At 57.7% G+C, this 15,393-nt stretch overlaps 7 protein-coding genes across 7 annotated transcripts; 3 read left to right on the forward strand and 4 right to left on the reverse strand.

Moving 5' to 3' along the window:
- Positions 1–402: 402 nt before the first annotated feature.
- BKCO1_5100025 (gnat family) lies at positions 403–1,313 on the reverse strand (the record flags this gene model as incomplete). The annotated part of the gene is made up of 2 exons (XM_020276943.1): positions 403–1,029; positions 1,200–1,313. 2 exons carry the CDS (start codon positions 1,311–1,313, stop codon positions 403–405), a joined length of 741 nt encoding a protein of 246 aa, XP_020127411.1.
- Positions 1,314–2,647: 1,334 nt separating this feature from the next.
- Positions 2,648–4,504, reverse strand: BKCO1_5100026 (uncharacterized protein; the record flags this gene model as incomplete). The annotated part of the gene is made up of 3 exons (XM_020276944.1): positions 2,648–3,467; positions 3,567–3,834; positions 3,886–4,504. 3 exons carry the CDS (start codon positions 4,502–4,504, stop codon positions 2,648–2,650), a joined length of 1,707 nt encoding a protein of 568 aa, XP_020127410.1.
- A 2,132-nt stretch (positions 4,505–6,636) lies between these two features.
- On the forward strand, positions 6,637–7,744 carry BKCO1_5100027 (uncharacterized protein; the record flags this gene model as incomplete). Its single annotated transcript, XM_020276945.1, has 2 exons — positions 6,637–7,257; positions 7,352–7,744. 2 exons carry the CDS (start codon positions 6,637–6,639, stop codon positions 7,742–7,744), a joined length of 1,014 nt encoding a protein of 337 aa, XP_020127409.1.
- Positions 7,745–8,828: 1,084 nt separating this feature from the next.
- Positions 8,829–10,609, forward strand: BKCO1_5100028 (nad binding rossmann fold; the record flags this gene model as incomplete). The annotated part of the gene is made up of 2 exons (XM_020276946.1): positions 8,829–9,207; positions 9,900–10,609. The coding sequence occupies 2 exons, from the start codon at positions 8,829–8,831 to the stop codon at positions 10,607–10,609; spliced, it is 1,089 nt and encodes a 362-aa protein (XP_020127418.1).
- A 192-nt stretch (positions 10,610–10,801) lies between these two features.
- BKCO1_5100029 (glycine cleavage system h protein) lies at positions 10,802–11,565 on the reverse strand (the record flags this gene model as incomplete). Its single annotated transcript, XM_020276947.1, has 3 exons — positions 10,802–11,118; positions 11,284–11,346; positions 11,427–11,565. The coding sequence occupies 3 exons, from the start codon at positions 11,563–11,565 to the stop codon at positions 10,802–10,804; spliced, it is 519 nt and encodes a 172-aa protein (XP_020127417.1).
- Positions 11,566–11,849: 284 nt separating this feature from the next.
- On the forward strand, positions 11,850–12,538 carry BKCO1_5100030 (mitochondrial 37s ribosomal protein 16; the record flags this gene model as incomplete). The annotated part of the gene is made up of 2 exons (XM_020276949.1): positions 11,850–11,873; positions 11,933–12,538. 2 exons carry the CDS (start codon positions 11,850–11,852, stop codon positions 12,536–12,538), a joined length of 630 nt encoding a protein of 209 aa, XP_020127455.1.
- Positions 12,539–12,880: 342 nt separating this feature from the next.
- Positions 12,881–14,322, reverse strand: BKCO1_5100031 (oxidoreductase nad-binding rossmann fold protein; the record flags this gene model as incomplete). Its single annotated transcript, XM_020276950.1, has 6 exons — positions 12,881–12,940; positions 13,029–13,507; positions 13,633–13,916; positions 13,982–14,160; positions 14,215–14,240; positions 14,292–14,322. The coding sequence occupies 6 exons, from the start codon at positions 14,320–14,322 to the stop codon at positions 12,881–12,883; spliced, it is 1,059 nt and encodes a 352-aa protein (XP_020127456.1).
- Positions 14,323–15,393: the final 1,071 nt, after the last annotated feature.

Below are 15,393 nucleotides of genomic sequence, written 5' to 3' on the forward strand. Positions count from 1 at the left end.
GGCACCCTCGCCGAGCGTTATCGCTGTCTGGCGGGGCTTGGCGGGCGCTTGGGAGGGACTGCCAAGAGCGCCGCCGGTGGATAGGGCGGCAGACGAACGCTTTATCACTGTATTCTCGTTATGGTGCCCGGTATAGGGCAGCGTGGGCGTTGCAATCAGTCCGGAATCTCCCAGGCTCTTGGATCTGGATCAGGCGAGAGGCGCCGCAAGCTTCAGCTCTCGACAATCTCTCAGAAAATTGACACGAGATAGTATTTGGTCGAAGGTCAAGGCGCCTGCCAGCGCTGATAAAGGATTCCGAAAGGGGGTCCGCCCGTCCGCTCACGCCAAACCGCCAAGCAACTCTTGAGCGGGCGGAAGCTTGGTTGGAATGCTTGCCCCCACACCAACGTAATAAAGTGTTCAATCTGCCGTGCCGTTCTGGCCGCTGGTTCCCTGAAACGTTCCATAATCGCCGGCTTTCTTTGCTCCCCGAGGCTCTCTGATCATGCAATACAGCATGATAGCGTCTCCGTCATCGTCGCACTCCATCTCCTTTTTCAGCTCAAACCCAAATTTCTCGTAGATGGGCACGTTTGGATCCTTCCTCGAGCTTTCTAGGTATGCAGGAATGCCCTGCTCGTCGGCCATCTGCAGCACTTCCTCCATCAGCGCCCTACCGATACCCTTTCCTTGGCACTCTGGAAGAATGGTGACGATATTGCAGAAGTAGTAACCCTTCTCGCTAGTCCAGAGACTTGCTTGTGCCTTGGCTTGTGCGTCCTTCCAGATCCAGTAGCGGTGCGCCCTAAGGCCGCCGCGGCCAAATCGGAGGTTCATCAGCCCTTGTTGGAACCAGAGCATCCAGTTACTATAGCAAAGGGACCAGGACTCGGCTTGGTCGGGCGGTGTCGGAGGCAACCACATGGCTGTGCCAAGGACTTTGTCAGGTTCGGACGAGCTCGGGTCTTTGGCAACGTGAAAGATTCCATGCTTGATGCCCCAGTGGCAGCGGAGAGTAAGAGATTGGTGGTTCCGCGCGGGATTGAACTAATAACATCTTCTTAGCTGCGCTCGCTACCCTCCGTTCAGACGTATGTCTATTTTGATCCAATTCAAATGCGAGATCCTGTATGCTCAATGATACCACAGAAGGGAATACTTAAAATCAAGAAAGGGGTATGGCGTACACGTGCAAAATGTAGAATGAAAAGTCATACCTGAGACTTGTCAAACACCCAGTTTGAGTAAGGGTCATCCGCAAAGGCCTGTTGAATGGTCGCGATGGCGCCATCTATATCGGCAGGCGTCATGCGAGTGATTCTGATCGCCATTGTTTTTGCTTTTGTTTTTTTTATTTTCTCGGTATTTCGAGACGTCACTGATACCCTGCCCGATCTAGCCTGGATGGTCGCGTTTTGTAGGTACTTTGTCGCTCAAGTTCCCCAGACTTTCCATCCAAGAAGAGTGTGTAGAGGGTCTGTTTGACGGGACAAGACGTTGCGTGTCTTGCAATTAGGTATGAGAAATGTTCGCAGAGAGGGTCGGCAATCTCCGAGCGGATTCCCTTATCGTCGGCGGAGGTGAAGCGTGCGCAAGACTAAGATGAATTGAACATGAATGGCCCAATCCTGATGGCGCAGGGCGTAGCAGGGCGCAATAGTAAACGTAGTCAGCAACGGAGGATAAGGGAGCTTTGGACGGTGAGAAGAAAAAGAAGAGAAGAGCATTTGACGGAGAATTTGTAGGCCGGTTGCATTGCTCGCCGCTACCCGGCTTGTTTTTGCGAGAGTGGGGCAAGCTCCAATCTGCCCACCTACCCGCTTGCTCACTAACCCTATGGGGAAACTCGACGCGGAACGCTACTGTCCGCCGAGTCCACCACAAAATCTCCATCACTCTACACCGAAGACTTGGAGAAAGCGATGGGCCAGACCGCCGCTGCTTACAATCTGGACTCACTGACGAAACATCCCCTGCGCCACGCTACACGTTTCTTGCATTCATGTAGCTCGCTAGGCCGCAACTTTCGTTTCACCAAGGCCCCCATCTTCCGCCGTCTTCCGCAAAAACATCATTGTTCGCTCAATATCCGAGTAAGTCCATTTTGTTGTCGTATCTCCCCAAATATGTGGGTCAGCTTGCTATAACACAATAGGTATCAAGTAGGTATCAAGGTATCAAAAATCCAAAAAGCAAAGACCAAAGTCCACACGCGTTGTATATGCATCCACGCCAATCCTTTTTCGCCAGCCAGCAGCTCAAGACGATATAACGCGTGAATATAGCACAGCCCCGCATGATTCCGGGAGGGGAACTTGCGCCTTCGACCCTCTTTCCCAGCAGACGATACCGTGTCCGCCCTCGCACTGCCATTCCGAGACCTATCCAGCCGAATCCCCTTCGTTTCCCATCTGCTTACCTGAAATATTGACTTTCAAACCCGAATATCAGACGGCTCTCAAAGAAAGAGGTGCACGTGTAGAAGGGTTCCCTAGTTCCAGCCAGTGGGGCAGTCCAGCCAAAAAAAATCCAAAACAACGCAGCGTCGATTAACATCCCAACTTCAACCCACATGTGTGACCGATGGCATCTTATATCTTTCTCTTTCCACATACTCGTGCACAAAAGGCCGTCGATATTACTAAGACATTTTCTTTCTCCTTTTTTAAAGCGCAGAACGAACCACATGTGCATCCAACACCTCACTCGGCACCAAGCTTCCTCTCGGAATCTTGACTTCCTCCCCCGGATGCTGGCGGAACACCGTGGCATCGCTGTACGCCGTGTTCTGGCGCTGGTGGTAGGCCCCGCCCGGCTGGTACTGGCGAGGCACCGCGGGGACGTCGGGCACACTGACGGGGACGGGGACGGGTTCCGGCTGCCAGCCGGCCTGCCCTTCGTCGACCTGGCCCAGGCCGCCGTTGGTGCTCGTGCTCTGGCGGTACGACATGTGCGGCTGGGCGCGCATCTGCGTCGAGGGGATGCGGCCCGTCTGGTTGCCGACCCACGAGTCGACGGTGCGGAAGCGGGCCACGCTGCTCCTCTCCGTCGGCGCTAGGCTGGAGCGAGCGATGGTGCCTGGTGTTTGGGGCTCGATGGGGGTCGGGGGCGCTTGCGACGACTGCGTCCAGCTGAAGTGGCTTTCGTAGTTGGGTTGGTTCCTGTTGGTGGTCAAGCGCCGGCTTGTCGTGAAGTTTTGGTACGTCGGACCGGGCGCCTCGGGCGGGACGATGTCGTCATGCTCTGCGCTATAGCGGCTCTGTTGCTGACTGCTCTTGTACGATGCGGACCTCTGAATGGGTAGCGACGGCGGTGAGGCGTCGTAGCTGTCTTGGCTCTGCAGAGGCAGCAGGGTTGGCGAGCTTGAGTTACGGGAATGGGCATTGGAAGCAGCCCTCGAAAGAGTTCGAGGTGGTGAAGCGTCGTGCAGGAAACTGCGATGATTGTTCGATGGAGGTGTGCTAGGTCGAAGACCAAGAGAGCCGCTAGTTTGATTCGAGTTAGCTTCAGGCACGGGTTGAAACGACGGGCATGGTGGTTGATCGAAACACTTCAGCACCCACGACCAAGTTCGCTCTACTTACCCGAGAAAATCACGCTGGCCACCACCGGATGAAAAGCTGTCGAATCTCTGGAGGGAGACCTGTGGTGGCGGTTGGGGAAGAGGCATGTGCTCCTTGTCATCCGACATGTAGGCTGGCATGCGGTGGATGGTAGGCTTCGCAATCTCATAGGTACGGTCTGGTCGATCACGATTCCGACGGGACATCTGTACCAGATCGCGGAAAGTAAGGCCTTTCTTGCGCATCGTGTACACGCCCCAGATTATCAACACCAGTAGCAGTGTCGCACCTGATTGGGATTAGAGTTGGCAACGTCTACTACGGGCAGGGAAACACGCACCAATGGATCCGGCGGCGATTAGCGTATGCTCTGTCGTTTGCGAGATGCCCGGGGGCGGCCGTGGATGATGTCCGGACATGATGGAAACGTCGCCAGACTGAGGGGGACCATCCGGCGCGGAAAGTGAGGGAAAGGCAGTGCCGGATGATGGCTCGGCGGCAGCACTGGCAGAAGCAGAAGCAGAAGCACCGGTGGGCAATGGTTCGGAATCGTCAGGTTCTTCGTCGCTATCGCTGTCGTCTTCTCCTTTGCTAGTGGGAGCGAAGGTGGCGTCGGGCGCAGAGAGCAGGCTAGTTGACAAGGTTGACGAGAGTTTGGCAGGTGCACTGGTCGTGGGAGCGGCGGCGGTTGGCGAGGGCACGGGAGAGGAGGCGGGGGACGAGGCTTCTGACGAACTGGCGGAGCTTTCGTCGCCTTCGGCTTCATCGTCCGACGAGGATTCTTCCTCCCCTAATTCTCCGGGCGCCGCGTCGGGAACTGGCTCTTCTTGCTGGGGGCCCCGCTGCGCAATGGCGTGCAATTTGGTGGCGAGGGCTTCGCGCAGGTCCAGCGCCGGGACAGGGTCACTGAATTGCGATCTACGGATCGGGCCGGTGCGCCGTTGACGGAGGAAGGGCATTGCGATGTGATTGATGATGGCGTGTGATGTGGTTGAGGTTGCTCGCAGCTGGCCACACTCGTCGCTACCGTGGACCCGGTCTTCCCAACACCATGAAGAAAGCCTAAAGATGGACAGACGCCGGGCGTTGGGTCGCGGCGCCGAGGGGAAATTAGAGATACGGAATTAAGGGAAGCGCAGACCGGCTGCTCTACTCGCGGCAAGGAACGAAGAACGAAGACGGGCGAAAGAAAGTAAGTAATGAGAGAAGTCGAAGGTAGAGGCTCGGCGCGAAAGCGTCAGCGGGCGCAAGAGAGGGTGCAAGGTTGGTGGGCGGGTAGAGGATTAAGAGTGGCTGCACGGGACACTGGCTGGCGACGAGAGGTGTTTGGGCCCCTTCGGCCCCAGGATGGACTGCCATGCGCAACATCACGGCGATCCAAGGCGACGCCCTTGCCCAGACTGGCAGTGTCGCGGGCGGCCCCTGGGCGGAGCACGACGTGTTTCAGATGCGGGTTGAGGCGCCTTTCGGCAGTCTCAGGAGCCTGGACCGCCGGGGGGCCATCTCCACCACCCAACCCACGCTCCTCACGTGCATGCGAGAGCCTCGGACGTCCGAGCCTCATCTCGGCTGTGCCCGATGCACGCGCCGGCTCCGGCTGGCCTTGCAACACGCTTCCCTTTTCGGCCAGAACTGCCCTGGCTCGCTCGCCTCCGCACCTGTTTCACGGCGCCTCGCAGAAGATGCTCGACGTCGCTACTCGCCCACGACCAAGTCTGCTAGCCGCCCGTCTGCGAATCTTGCACCCATGCGTCTCAAATAGACAGGCCAGGGAAGCCAATTTCGCGCGTTGTGGAGGACGGTGCCGAAGTTTGAGCAGCTTCTCGGCTCTTGGCCACTAGCGAACCCCAGAGCTCGGCAAGCGAGACGAATTGAGTTGCTTGATTTCCCTCCTGCCCTCCAACTGGCTCGCTGCCACCTACCCGGCAATTCGTCCGACCCCTAGTCCGCGAAAGCCGGCGTGCCGGAGGGTCCGCCGCCTTAATTTCCGGCATATAGGTGCGCGATTGATCTGTTTATGCTTGGTCTTGCGGCCATGAGTTCTTGCTGGCTGCCAGGTAGGTAGGTAGACTTTGATTGCGAGTGAACCTTCTCAACCCCGCACCTGCTCGCGCCGTGCAACACCCCAGTCACGTCCCTCCCCCCTCTCCCTCGTCGCTCAGAAGCAGGCAGCTCGATCTCGGGGCATGCGACTGCTGCGCGCGCGCACTTGGGCAGCGTCGAGGTCGGTGTTGATTGAAGAGTGTGAGATTGGAGGAGATGACTGTGCAGGCGAATTTCAACGGGCTCCCTTCATTCCAGGCCCGGCCGCGGTTTGCCGCAGTTCCACCGCCGCGATTTGATGCCTGCTAATCACACCACGCTACAAAACCCCCACCAGCAGCCCTCTGTTTGCCGTCTGTTTCGCTCATTTGCGTATTCTTTCCGCACCGTCGAGTCCTGCTGACAGACGCTGCTCGACCACATAATCAACCGCCTGCCGCTCATTCGTGCCCTCGACCTGGACGCGGGCCAGGTTCTAGATCGCGTTAGGCATCCGACCACACCCGCTGCGCCAGGCTCCGAATTTAGAAACGGCGCTCGCTGGCCGTCGATCGCAGGCCGTCAGCCCTACGCTAGCCCCCAGAACAGCTCCGAAAGCGCCCCCAGCCTCGCCCTCGCCCTGCGCGCTCCTCTCCTCCTTTTCCCAGAGACCCGCGCCATTCTGCGCGCTCCCAGACGCAGCTTCACTCGTTCGCCGCTGTCTTACCAATCCGTTGCACCAGCATCGCGCACTCCGTCAGCCCTTTGTCTTTCAAATCACTTTCGTTCTCACAGAGCCCACTGCAACCCCGCATCGAAGGAGACATTGCGGCGCAGCGGGTGTGGATTAGGTAGCATGGCAGAGCTGAGAAAAACGAACACGGAGTCAACCTATATATCTCACCATCGCGCGCATTGGTCGTAATCGCTGTCATCCACGCTCTCTTCTCTCACCACAGCACATTCGGTCCCAAGACAATCAGGGGGACAGCCGACGCTCGAGAATCGCCGCACCCAACATTCCTTACCTTTCGTTTTTGTTTTTGCTTGGATCAGAAATTACCCGACCATGGCCACCAGCAAGCCACCAGTCGACTACCTCATCACCGGCGCCACAGGCGGCCTGGGCACCGCCATCCTGTCGACGCTGCTCAAGAACGGCGTGCCGACGTCCGCCATCGCCGTCGGGTCGACGCGCGAGCACCTGGGCTCGACCTACGAGGCCCGTGGCCTGCAGTTCCGGCACACCAACTTCGAGAGCATCACCTCGCTCATGCGCGCCTTCCAGGGCGTCAAGAAGCTCTTCTTCGTCTCGACCAACACCTTCGACAACGAGAAGCGCATGCAGCAGCACCGCAACGTCGTCACCGCCGCCGAGCAGGCCGGCGTGGGCCGCGTCTACTACTCCAGCCTCGGCATCGGTGGCGTCGACGGCCAGCCGCACGAGGTCGACCTGATGGTGGCGCATCTCGAGACGGAGAAGATGCTGCGCCAGTCGCAGCTCGTGTGGACCAACATCCGCGAGGGCGTGTATGCCGACGCGTTTCCCGTCTTTCTGAACTGGTACCCCAAGGATCCGCAGCAGGTGCTGTGCCTGCCGTGCGACGGCGAGGTGGCGTTTGCGCTGCGGGACGAGCTGGGCGAGGCCACGGCCAAGTTGATGATGAGGGACGGGTTTGAAAAGCAGAACGTGCGTTTGTGATGACTCCATCTTTCCTCCTCTTTTTTTCTTTTTTTCCGGGGTGATTGACCTGCCAATCCGTTGATCACTGACCGTTCCGCAGGTTCTCCTCACCGGCCCGCGCGCCATCAAGCTCTCGGCCCTAGCGAGCGTCATCAACCAGGCCTCCAGCCGCGCGGTGCGGATGGAGTTTGTCTCGGACGAGGAATACGTCAAGCGCAGCGCGCAAAGGGATATCGGCAGGAAAAACGAGGAATTCTTTCGCAATTGGGCAACGCTGCTACACAGCTTCGAGGCGGGCAAAGCTGCGACCGTCTCGCCGCTGATGGGCCAGCTGTTGGGTCGCCAGCCAAGGGATGGCGAGCAGGCAGTGAGGCTGCTGCTGCAGCGCGACAGGGACTACACCTGGCATCAGAATTACATCAAGAAGGGGGAGAAGGGAGCTTCCAAGGGTTCCATAACCGAGTTCATGAAGATGGGATGTTGTTTCGTCTGAGGTGTGAAGAGAAGAGGAGGACGAAAAGGATAAGTTTCTTTGGCTAAGCATGTGCTGAGCCGGCCACGCATTTGGCCTTTGGGGATTAGCGCGTTTTGGGATTTTGATCTACATAGTTCATCAAGCGGGAGCAGGAGATGGGCAGGAGGGCGTACAACACTACTAATGAAATGATTCCCCAGTGTTACAGGAATGAAGATCAGAATGGAGCGCTTGACGTAGCAACCAAGCATTCAGACTCTCGGACCATCGTCTTGGTCGACTCTGGGCACCAAGTCCCATCCTTGGCGCCCGTGATGTCGTTGCCGTCGGGACTATGTCCGGCTGAGCCTCGGGAGCGATGCACTCTGGCGCCCGCATTTCCACTTGCCCCTCACCCCCTCCACTCACCCCACTTGGCCGTGCGCCTCCGCGCCCTGGACCTTCCCACCTACGTGGTGGACAACACAGTCCGCACCGCGAAAAGACACAAACGTGCAAACTCTCCCCGCAGCAAAGCAATAAAATACCAGAAATCCTACCAGAAGCCGGCGCGGTAGCCTTAATGTGCCAACAGAACGAATTCTGTCGCGATTTTGGGTGATTTCCGTGGGGAGGATGTGGGGTGTTTGGTAGAGGTGAAATCGTTTTGCAGTGCGGACTTTTTTGTCTACCGCGGCACCCCTGCGGGAAAAAGCTTCCTCGGATCACCCACGCCCCGACGGCGATTGGAGCCGATTGGGGACACCGCTCGTCATCGGCTTTTGACTTCCAAAGGCAGTCGCCAACAAGTATTTCTCGTGATTTGTCCACAGCCATCCACGTGCGCTCGCGCGCAAGTGGAGTTGCTAGTCTGTAATAAAGTCCATCGGCCCTTCAAGTCGGAAAGCAGAGAACCTGTGGTCAAGCTCTCCGTACCAAGCAAAGGTCGTCTGGGGAAGACATAAAGACGACACTTCCTCGCGATAGCGCCCTCACCGTCCGCCTTGTCCTCCCTCTCTAGCGTCCCTCACGTCCCACTTCAGCTTCTCGATCAAGAATCAAACCGTCTTCATCTTCCTCCAATATAACACCCAAAACAACAACCGACGTCATAACCACCACCATGGCAAGCAAAGTCTTCAACTTCGGCGTCATCGGCTACGGGCTGTCGGCCAAAATCTTCCACATCCCTCACCTGACGGCGATCCCGTCGTTCAAGCTGTACGGCATCGTGCAGCGGACGCCCAAGGCCGGCGACGACTGCGGCGCGGACCACCCCGAGGCCAAGTCGTGGCGCAGCGCGGACGAGCTCTTCGCCGATTCGGCCGTCGACGTCGTTGTCCTCACCACGCCGCCGGACACGCATTTCCCGCTGGCCAAGCGCGCGCTCGAGCTAGGCAAGCACGTCGTCGTCGAGAAGGCGTTTGTGCCGTCGCACGCCGAGGGCGAGGCGCTGGCGGCGCTGGCGCGTGAGCACAAGCGTTCGGTCGCCGTCTATCACAGTGAGTGGTGGCTTTTTTCTTTTTTCTCACCCCTCCCCCCAACCTTTCTACCCAATCGCATGCGCAATATTACACTCGCAATATGTCTCTATTTTCAAATTACCTACTACTGCGCCTCCCCCAATCGCCGTCTATTGTCCATGCACGCATCAAGACCACCCCCCCTTGGCACACCCCGCGAAGATCATGTCTGGGCCATGCCATGACGCAGGGCCGCACCGCCCCTACCTGCCTCATCTCCACCAAGATCATCCGGCACGCCTGAGATCCTCAGACACATCAAGATTCAAGTACGCCTTTGTCTTGGGAAAAGCGAAGGCACATCACGAGCAAAAAAAGAGGCTTGAGTCACTGGGCGTTTCGAGTGCTGTTTTGTCTTGGCGGGGGATCCGGACAGCCACCCATCCATGCCGATCACTCCCCATCCCCATGTAGAAGTAGTAGGGTTCGCAACAGGGGCGCCCACACGTGGCGCGGTTCGAGATGCTCGGAGCAGCAGTCAGGAAAGAGCGGGAGAGAGCGTACGATGGACGGATGCAAACCCCCCACCCCTCCCCTCCCCTCTCGCTACAACCACACACATACACACATACACACACACATATGTCTCACGCCCAGACAAACAAGCACACTCGTCCCCCCCAACAAAAAGGCGAGCCGCTCCGCTAACCACCCCCCGCTCGCGTATCCAGACAGACGCTGGGACGCAGACTTCGTGACGCTGCGGCAGCTGCTCGCCGAGGGCACGCTCGGCCGCATCGTCGACTTCAACTCGCACTTCGACCGGTACTCGCCGACGGCGGCGGCGGACTGGAAGGCCGAGGCGCGGCCGGGCAACGGGACCCTCTTCGACCTGGGCTCGCACCTGCTCGACCAGATCGTGACGCTCTTCGGGATGCCCGCGCGCATCACCGCCTTCGTCGGCAACACGCGGGCGGGCGCCGCCGCGGCGCGGGGCCAGCACGACGAGCTGGGCGACGCCTTCACCGTGCACCTGCACTACGCCGACGGCATGCTGGCGACGGCGCGGGCGGGCGTGCTGAGCGTCGACGAGGAGCAGCTGCGGTTCTGGGTGCGCGGCGACAAGGGCAGCTTCAAGAAGTTCCACCTCGACGTGCAGGAGCCGCAGCTGCTGGCCGGGATGCTTCCCGGCCAGGAGGGCTTCGGCGTCGAGCCCGAGGGCCGCCACGGCACCGTGACGCTGATCGAGGACGGCAGGCCGGTGCGCCGGACGCACGCCACCCTGGCGCCCAAGACGTACGTCGAGTACTACCGCCTCTTGGAGAAGGCGTACAAGGGCGAGGGCGAGGTGCCGGTCACGGCGGAGGAGGGAGCGGCAGTCATTCGATTGATCGAGCTGGCCAGGGAGAGCTCCAGGCTGGGGAAGACGCTTGATGTGTAGAGCTTGATTTCTTTTTGAATTCATAGATGAATATCGCATTTTTTTTCCAACCTAGTACCTGCTTCCTAGCGTTGATATTCAAGGTGCAGCCACCTAAAATTGCGCACGACTTCTCCCAGGTCAGGCGTTATCACTGATGTTGAATTCTCCCAGCGCATATTTATTCTTTGAATGTTCCGCCTGTCCTGCCTTTTATTCCTCGGTGAACTTCTTGTACTCCTCGGCACTCATCAAGCCCTCGTTGGTGTCGGAACCGTCAGCCAGCTTGATCTTGGCGATCCAGCCGTCGCCCTCGGGGCTCTTGTTGATGATAGCCGGAGTCTTCTCCAGCACCTTGTTGACCTCGAGGATCCTGCCACCCAGCGGGGTAATGATGTCGGAGGCGCTCTTGACCGACTCGACGGCGGAAATGGCCTCGTCGGGGGAACAGTCGACGTCGGTGGAGGGTAGCTCGACGTAGACGACGTCGCCCAGCGCGTTGGCGGCGTAGGTGGTGATGCCGAAGGTGACTGTTTTGATTTCGGCGCCATCAGTACGTATTGCTCAAAGATAATATTTATCACGCCGGCCGACCCCCGGGCGCGAGTCATTCGGTCGGAGGGAAATGGCGAGAGCTCATCGAAAAAGCCTCCGAGATTTTGAACTGCGGCGAAAGAACTGAGGGAGCAACGCACAAGTCTTGCCGTCGTCGGACAACTCAACCCATTCGTGTCCCTGGGTGTACTTCTTCTCCCAGGCTGTAGTGCGTCGAGCGTGCGAGGTCAGCGGCTAGCAGCGGCGGCGGCGGGCGGGCGTTGAGGCTCTCGGTCGGACTCACTGGCAGCCGATGCGGAGAACTGCCTGAAGCTCTGCTTGCTCCAAGCGGGCGCCGCGCTCCTGCAGACGAAGGGGCGCGGGGCCCGCGCGGCGGAGGTCAATTGGCGGGCGGAGCGAGCGATTGAGAACCGGGCGGCCATTTTTGCTGTGGTGTGGGAGGGTGGAAGAGGGAGTCGGTGGTTATGATAAGACGCGCGTGTTCGGCGGGATAGCTATTCGATGACGAGAATCGGTGGCTCGTGCAACCGGCGCCCAGCCCAGCGTGACGGAATCGTGCCCGGATGAGCGGCGGGTGGAGAAACGAATGGCCGGCCGCTGCTGGAACTTACTAAGACTGCGGCGGGCCGACGCTCGCGACTTTCTTAGGTAGACTCGACTGACGGATGCGTAGACGCGTGCTGAGCCGCTCACCCCCGCCGCCACCATGCTGTACGAATTAATAGGAATTGTACACACCCCCTCTCCCCGCAGGCCCAGCTAAGGCATGAGTGCTGACCCAATTCGCAGGTCCGGCCGGGCAGGGTCCACGAAGTCAAAGAGTATGCCGCCGCAGCTTCCACACAACCTGCTCCCCCCGTCGCGCGAACCGCCATGGCATCGTTGCCTCTCCCCCCAATCCGCAAACACCTTTCGCTAACTCCCGAGCGTCGTACGCGTTACAGGATCGCCAAGACCGCCGGCAGCATCATCCTCAACAGCGGCGGCGTCGTGCGCGGCGTGACCAACTGGGGCGTGTTCCAGCTGCCCAAGCCGTTCCGCAAGCACCAGGTCACGCACTACGCCGGGCACCACTTCCTCCTGCGCTTCGACGCGTCGCCGCGCTCGCAGCACGCCCTGCGCCGCACCATGGGCCTCGACCCGCGCCTGATCCGCTACTCGGTCGTCAAGCTCGGCGACACGCTCGACGACATCGTCGACGTGCCCGGCGTCGCCCCCTGGGGCTCCGGCGACGCCGCCTCCTCGTCAAAGGTCTCGGCGAACCCCCCTAATGGCATGGCCGGCGGCTACCCCGACAAGTTTGGTGCCATGATGGCGGTGCCGAGGGGCGAGGAGGAGCGGGCGGAGGAGAATTTTAGTGAGATTATGGGTCTACTGAATCAGGACAAGAAGTGAAGGGAAGAAAAAAAAAACTTAGGGGCATGAAGCAGGTGGAACCTTGAGTCAAAGGTCAATTGAGTTAGCGATGGCTGGTCACGCTGTATAAATACCGATGGGATGTACATGGCCACAATGGCTTGAGGCGTTTATGGATACAGGGACATTGGCGAGAGGAGATGTCTTGGGAAGCAAACAGACGGATTCCGAGCACAAGAAAAAGTCACGAATTGTGTAGATTATGACCATCTCCGAAGCATTTACAGCTTTTGGTCTGTCATTGACAGTCAACTGGATGCACTCCAGGTCCATTTCGTCCTTTGTCTTGCAAGCAGCAATTGCGGCCAAGACGGCAGCTATCTAATACTGCAGAGCCACCGGGACTCCTCCTTGCTCGCCGCTCCTCAGCATTGCCTCCATCTAGAATCAAACTGTCAGCACGTCCACTCAAAGCCTTCAAGTCACAGTCTTTCAACGTCCTAGTGATGAGCAGCCGGGGAGCACATACAATCTGCAAGTCCTTCAGCGCCTCCTGCGGCGCCTGCCTCTCATCGAACCCGCCCTCCTCCAACTTCCCACCCCACGCCGCAACCTCCGGGGTCACCCCGAAGCCCGTTTCGGGGAACTCCTTCCTCTCTCCCTCGCCTTCGTCGCCCGCGCGGTTGACGGCGACGAACGCCGGCGCCATTGGCCCCGAGCCGAAGCCGACGGTCACGGTGCCGCGCTCGCAGACGATCCGGTACTCGTGGCCGCCGACGGGAGCGGCAAAGGTGGTGGAAAAGGAGCCCGAACAGCCGCTGCCAAGCTTCCAGACGGCGTCGATGGTGTCGACGGGCGGCAGGTACGGCAGGTGCTGCGCCGTGTGGGCGGAGACAGAGGTCGGGTTGCCGGTGGAGGAGAGCAGCAGGCGGGCGGCGGCGACAAAGTGGACGCCGGCGTCGAGGACGAAGCCGCCTTGGTGGGTGGGGTCCTTGCGCCACGAGGTTACTAAGGCACAGACGTTAGATGCTGTTTACTCTTTCCCGCCTTCTCTAGTCCTTTTTGTTTTTCTTTTCTTTTTGATTTTGCTGATTGGAGTGGGTGTGGGGGGAAGAGAGAGACGGAAAGCTCACCTTGATACTTGCTACCTTCTTTGACGAAGGCGTGCATCTTCGTGCTGAATGAAACGACCTTGCCTAGCTCCTTCACCTTCTCCGCGCCGTACTGAAATGACTCGAAGAAGCGGAAGTTTTCAGCCACACCCCACGTGACCTTGCTCTTGTCGATATTCTTATCGTACCATTGGAGCAGCTCACGAGCTTCGGCGACATCCTTGGCGACGGGCTTCTCCGACAGCACGTGCTTGCCGGCGCTTAGGGCGGCTTTGATGTAGGCCGGCTGGGCGGGGATGGGGAGACTTGGGTATCCACCATCAGCAAATTATCACGATATGGTTCGGATTAAGGGTGACGGTTTGCATACGCGATGATGACGCCCTTGATATCGGTCCGTGCGAGGAGGTCAGAGTAGCCCTTGCCTTCGCCGGCATCCTCGCTATACAGGTCGACGCCGGAGACTTCGGATGCGAGTGCTTCCGCCGATTTGAGAGAGCGGGAGAACAGCGCCTTGAGGGTCAAAGAGGGTGCTGCTTGGACGGCTGCCTATCGGTTTCTCAGTGATGAGGAACTGGTATGAGGGAAAGTGGGTTCGCGGACGAGGTGCTTTTCGCGGACGAAGACGCCTGGCAATGATGTCAGAAGAGAATCTTAAGATACCTAGTGTTGGCACTTACCGCTACCAATGATCGCCACTCCGACAGACATCTTGATGGAAGGTCTTGAATCTGAATGTACTCGGTGAAAGGAGGCTTTGCTGGTGCTGGCTTGCTGTGGGCGTAGAGAGACTTTATACCGTGGGGCATTGCGGGGCAACGCTACCAGGTTCTTTATATGTTGTTGCCGCAATGCCAAGGTTGAGTGTGGGTCGCAGCGGCCACCCGTTTTATTATCCGATCAAAATCCGTGGCCCGTCGCTTCCTGTGTCACGACTCGTGCCTTCTACCTTCAGTCAGATCACACAGCCCTAGTCACGGAGCTGTCGGCTTTGCGTATCAAAGTGTGAACAACTGCTGCTTTTTGTAAAACGCTCTAGAAAGCCAGCATCTAATGTTCCACTAGCCACGGCGCTTGGACCTTCCTACACTTATTTTATTCTCTCATCACTGACGTTTCAATAAGTGTGCTAAAGGAAAGAACAGAAAAGAACATGTCAAGTTTACAACGCTTTGGGCCGTCTCGAGTGCAAAGAATGTTGATCTTCTTGTTTTTCCTCGGGTTCAATGGTCTGGTCTGCGCGAAATTGGGGACTGCGGTGGGGACAAACGACTAGAGTAACGGGTGGTATTAGAAAATTGAGAATTATGAGTTTCGTATTTTTTTTCTTATATCCAGAGTGATATAGCTGCCATCCTGATGCGTTATAAAGTAATGGAGACCCCTTGTATTTTTTTCACAAAGATATTGTGCCGTATGATTATTTCCGTATTCAAATTCTTTTCTTATTTCTCACTAATTTAAAACATGTATCTGCGTCCGGATATCTACTTAAATTCCGCATAAGAGAGTTTGGTTTTCATCACAGGGCATAGGTAGAGGTGTTGGTCGAAGTTTTTGTTTTTACAAGCCATGTTGACTACACAATGCAAATTTCCTCGTTAATTTTGGATAGACAGATTGTAGCAGAGGTATTGAGAGATCGTGGCTAGTCAAATTTCTATCTACATCTCGTGTGTGATATCGAATTAATATGCATATTGTGGCATGAAACATTACGCCTAAGCACCAATCGCTCGTCTCAAAATAACATTAACTTGGACAGCAAGCTCCAATTCAAAC

The sequence above is a fragment of the Diplodia corticola genome (assembly GCF_001883845.1).
Source record: "Diplodia corticola strain CBS 112549 chromosome Unknown scaffold51, whole genome shotgun sequence".
In the NCBI taxonomy this organism is placed as follows: Eukaryota; Fungi; Ascomycota; class Dothideomycetes; order Botryosphaeriales; family Botryosphaeriaceae; genus Diplodia; species Diplodia corticola.